Here is a 5,072-nt window from a genome sequence, read left to right on the forward strand (position 1 = left end):
GGCATCCCCCTGGAACCTCTGGGCATCCCACGGGCACAACCACAGGCACCTCCCAGGTGCTGCTGAAGGTGGGGAGAAGCCTCCCTGGGTCTGAGCCTGCCCCACACTTGGGGTCCTGCCTGCATCTGCTGGGGGGCAGGGCAGGGCCGGTCTTGCTCCTTCCCTCTCCCGGTTTCCCCACGCTGGGAAGAGTTTTGGGCGATGACAAAGACAGGCCCCGGGGCCAGTCCCCTGGCTCTTCCCCCTCCTCTCTCCCCCTGTCCCTGCGTCCCCAGGGATGTCCCTGTGGGTCCAGCTCCTGCCCCACGTCCCCGCGGGATGGCAGAGGGACCCGGCAGAGAGGTGCCAGCCCTGGAAGCCAGTGTCCACCCAGTTGGGGGGTTTAATAGAGAAAAATAATAGAAAAAAAAAGAAAGAAGGATAAATGGAGAATGAAATAATAAAAGCAAAGCCTGCCCGGGGGCCGGGGGAGCTGTGCTGTCGCTGTGCTGTGGTCCTGGGCAGGGAGAGGTGACCTCCTCCGTAGCCAGGGCCACCCCTTCTTGGGGACAGAGCCCCACCACCCTGCAGGTGTGTCCCCAGGGACCCCCGCGCTGTGGCCCGGGCGTCCTCACGGCGATGTCCCCAGGGTGCTGATGCCCACGTCGTCGTAGTTTGTGTCCCCCGGGGGGTCCCTTGGGGCTCCCTGGGGACTTGGCGGGGGGCAGCTCCCACCTTAAGGGACACCAAAGGCCAGGCTCTTTTGGGGGTGGGGGGGAAGGGGCTGCTTTGTGCCCCTCCTGCCAGACCCATGGGTCTTGCCCCCAGGGATGTGCCACCTTCTCCCTGCCCGCCACCAGAGCCAAGTGACCCCCCCAGAGATGGCTCTGCAGGGGACAGGGGGGCCGTGGCCCCTCTTACCTGTGGGTGGGACACAGCTCCAGCTCCTCCGTGCCACCCCCTGGGAGACGTCCCCGGTGCCGGGAGCGGGGGGCTCTTCCAGCGCGGCCCCAGCATCATCGTAGCCGTCGGGGGGGCCGTGCTCGGGCTGGGCAGGGGGGTCTGGGGCAGGCACGGGGGTGGATGGGGGTGAAGCGGGGGCTGTGGCAGGGGGTCTGGCTGTGCCACCCCCACCTCCAGCCACGCCACCGGGGGTTGTCCTGGTGGCACTGGGGCTGCAGGCTCTCAGCCAGAGCTGCAGCGGGGATGAATGACCAGGGAAAGGATGTTCTGCTCTACGCTAACGAGTGGCAGCAGAGCTGGGGGAGGTTTAGAGCAGGGGGGGGGTCCATGTCCCCTTGGCTCCCCAGTGCCTGGCCGTGTCCCCTCTCCCCGGGGGTCCCCACTGGGTCGCTGCTCCCCTGCCCCTACCTGGGGCTGTCTCGGGGTCGTTCTCCTCCTCGCTGTCCCCGGTGTAATACGGCAGCTTCGTCCCCGACCCCTCCGACGGGGAGCCTGGGGGGGGAGGACAGGGTGTCGGGGGGGGCAGCCACAGTCCCTCACCGCAGAAGGGGGCCACGGTGGGACCAGGGACACCCCCACACCACAGGGACAAGCCGGTGCCACACCACCAGGACCCGGTGCTGCGGTGGGGCCGTGGGGCTGAGCCCCCCCCACCTTCTTTGGGGACAACCACCGGGCACGGGGGGGGCTGCACCCACCTGGGCGACTGGGCACCTCCTGGTACTCGGGCGTCAGGGTGCAGTCCAGCTCCTCGTAGATGGCATCAGAGACGGCGCCTGTGGCTCTGCCAGGGCCTGAGACGACCGGCAGCGCTCACCCGGGGCGGTGGCACCGCGGGTGGCACCGGGGTCGAGCCGCCCCATGGTGGGGAGCCCCCAGCAAACCCCCAAACCCTCCCGCTGGGACCCCACCTCGGCACCAAGCGCGGGCACGGCACGTCTGCACGGCCAGGGCGCCCAGGACCAGGCACAGCAGGGTCCCCAGGACCACGCACAGGACCGTGGGCACCGGCACCCTCCTCGATGTTGCCGCCACCGTGGTGCTGCTGGGGACATCTGTGGGGACATCACCAGGGGGGTGTCACGGTGGAGGGGGGAAGAGACCCCAACCAAGGCGGTGCTGGGGCCGGGGGGGCTGCCGGGATGGGCAGAGCTACCTGTGCAAGTGGCACCCTCCGGGCAGCGGCTCCCTGGGGACGGGGTGGGCATCCCCATGTCCCCGTCACAAGTGACGTGGGCGTCCCCGTCGGGGCTGCAGGGCTGCAGGTGCCAGGGTGCCGAGGGGCAGCGCCAGAGCCAGCGGGTCCCCTCCTGGCAGCCCACCCAGGCCAGCCAGGCGGGGGACGGGGACGGGGAGGGGGCGGCCACCAGCCTCCCCTGGGCCCCGCAGCCCAGCTGCTGGCAGACGGCGCTGGCCGTCTCGGGGCTGGTGCCATTGGCACACACGCGGCCCCACGTCCCCTTGTAGAACACCTCCAGGTGCCCGCTGCAGCGCTCTCTGCCACCCACCAGCCGCAGGGAGCGATGCTCTGCAAGGGGGTACAGCGGGGGGGTCACGGCACGCATGGGGCAGGAACCCCCCCACCCCCAGGGCTGATGGTCCCCATGGGCTGGGGCTGCGGGGCACCCACCGGAGCAGATGGCACTCGCCCCGCCGCCGCGCCGGCAGCCGTGCCCTGCCGGAGACGGGCAATCCCAGAGAGACGCCTCGCTCCCGGCGCAGCCACCGGCATCCGGCCACGCTGGCCCCGTGCCGGGACCGAAGCCATCGGAGCCCAGTGCCACCAGCGCCGTTCCGCAGCCCAGCTGGCGGCAAACGACGGTGGCATCCGGGAGGTCCCACTTTTCCTGGCAGACGCTGGCCCAGCTGCCCTGGACGTAGACTTCCACCCTCCCGGCGCAGCGGCCGGAGCCACCGGCCAGTCTCACCCGCCGGCTGCCTGCGGGGCACGGAGGGGATGGGGATGGGGTGGCCCCTTGGGGTGCTGGCACCCCCTGACCCTTCCCGGGTCACTCACCTGAGCAGATGATGGCCACCTCCTCGGGGCTGCCGGTCGGGGTGGTGGCCACCTCCTCGGGGCTGCTGGTCAGGGTGGTGGCCACCTCCTTGGAGCTGCTGGTCAGGGTGGTGGCTGTCCCCGAGACGTTGCACTGGGCCAGGTTCTCCTCGGTGCCATCACACCGCAGCCCCGGCAGCGCCGCGGTGCCCGAGCCCGGCACGGCGTAGACCTTCTCCGGCACGCCGCAGCCCAGCTGCCGGCACACCACGCTGGCCCCCTGGGCGTCCCACGGCCCCGCCGCCACGCTGGCCCAGGCACCGGGGCCGGTGGCAACCTCCAGGCGCCCGTCGCACCGGCTCTCCCCCTCCACCAGCCGCAGGGGCTCGGCGACACCTACAACATCCCCGGGGGAGCCGTGGGGACACAGCCTTCCCTTCGCCCCACAACGGCCCTGCGCCCTCCGCTCCCCGCTTTTGGGCAGTCCCAAAAAAGGCTCGGGACACGCTTTTTGGGGTCCCCTTAAGGCTTTTTCCCGGCCATACCCACCTGAGCAGGTGACGGCGGCGGCGTGGCCGGGGGGACAGGGGGGCTCCCCCAGCCTCACCGTGGGGCACTCGCCCGGGTGCCGCTCGCTCCCGCCGCAGCCAAAGGCGTCCGGCCGCAGCCGCCCGTCCCCGCCGCCGAAGGAGCCTCCCGGTGGCACGGTGGGGGCGGAGGGGCCGCAGCCGAGGTGGCGGCAGAGGACGTGGGCGTCGGGCAGGTCCCAACCGCTGGCGCAGAGGGACCCCCACGTCCCCCCCGCCTCCACCTCCACCCTCCCGGCGCAGCCCGACTCGTTGCCCGCCAGACGGAAACCGGTGTAGGCTGCGGCAAAAAGGGCGGTGGGCTTGGGGGGGGACAGCGGGGGCACCCCCCAACACCCTCCCGCTGTCCCCAAGTGCTTACGGGAGCAGATGACGGTGGCGTGGCCGGAGCAGCCCTGCCCACGGCGTGGCCGTCGGGTGCAGGAGGCCAGGAGGGGCTCGGTGCCGGTGCAGTCGAACCCCCCCTCCCATAACGGCCCCGTTCCCGCCTCGAAGTGGCTGGCACCGGGGACGGCCAGCGCCTCGCCGCAGCCCAGCGCCCGGCAGACCACCTGGGCCATCTTGATGTCCACCTCGTCCTGGCAAACGCCCACCCAGGCTCGGCCACTCCGCACCTCCAGCCGCCCGGCGCAGGCATCGGGGCCACCCACCAGCCGGGCGAACCCTAACCGGGAGAGGAAACGGGGGGTTTGGGGGGGGGGGGAACATTCCAGGACAAGTCTGTCCCCACCATTGCCTGGCTCCCACCTTGGCAGACGACAGAGGTGTCCAAGTCATGAAGGAAGATGTAGGGTCCCCAGCCAAGGACCTCGCAGTCCCAGAGGGCGGTCTCGGTCCCCTTGCAGTCGATCATTCCCAGGCTGACAGGGCCACTTCCTCGGCCGAAGCGGCTGCTAGCCATGTAGGCACCGGTGGCCGAGCCACAGCCCAGCTGCTGGCACACCACCTCGGCATCCTCCATGTCCCAGTAGTTGTCCGCCACCGTGCCCCACTGTCCCTGCAGCTTCACCTCCACCCTCCCGGCGCAGGGACCCCCGCCGGCCGCCAGCCGCAGCTCCACCGCCTCTGCACCGGGGCACCAGCTTCAGGGTGGCCGGGGGGGGACACCCCATGTCCCACCCCACACGGCCGTTCGGTCCCCCCTCCTCACCTGTGCAGGTCACCCCAATGTCCCACCTGTGGCCACAGAAGTTCTGTCCCCAGCCTAAGTGGAGACAGTCCTGCAGCCTTTTCTCGGTGCCGTGGCAGAAGGGCTGGAGCCAGATGCGGCCGGTGCCCTCCCCGAAGGGGGCGAAGACCGATGCCTTGGCCACCGAGCCACAGCCCAGTTGCCGACACACCACGGTGGCCCAATGGGCCTCCCAGTCGAAGTCGTAGACGCAGACGGAGCCCCACTCCCCTTCGTGATACCCCTCCCCCCGCCCGGCGCAGCGCCCGCCGCCCCCCACCAGCCGCAGCTCCCCCGTGCCTGCGGCAGAGGAGGGGGCTCAGGGCTTGGCAGGGGGGGGGTCTGTGCCCCACGGCTGCCCCCCAACCCGCCACTCACC

General features: G+C 71.1%; 1 protein-coding gene across 1 annotated transcript; it reads right to left on the reverse strand.

The window, feature by feature from the left end:
- Positions 1-900: 900 nt before the first annotated feature.
- LOC106899247 (scavenger receptor cysteine-rich type 1 protein M130-like) lies at positions 901-4,993 on the reverse strand (the record flags this gene model as incomplete). The annotated part of the gene is given in 9 exon segments (XM_014960991.1): positions 901-1,041; positions 1,351-1,434; positions 1,641-1,736; positions 1,854-1,997; positions 2,081-2,926; positions 2,960-4,189; positions 4,273-4,579; positions 4,582-4,607; positions 4,676-4,993. Coding segments are annotated over 9 exon segments (3,192 nt in total), but the record flags the coding sequence as incomplete, so codon positions are not given.
- Between the last annotated feature and the right edge of the window lie 79 nt (positions 4,994-5,072).

This window comes from Calidris pugnax, unplaced genomic scaffold (genome assembly GCF_001431845.1).
Source record: "Calidris pugnax isolate Ruff unplaced genomic scaffold, ASM143184v1 scaffold649, whole genome shotgun sequence".
In the NCBI taxonomy this organism is placed as follows: domain Eukaryota; kingdom Metazoa; phylum Chordata; class Aves; order Charadriiformes; family Scolopacidae; genus Calidris; species Calidris pugnax.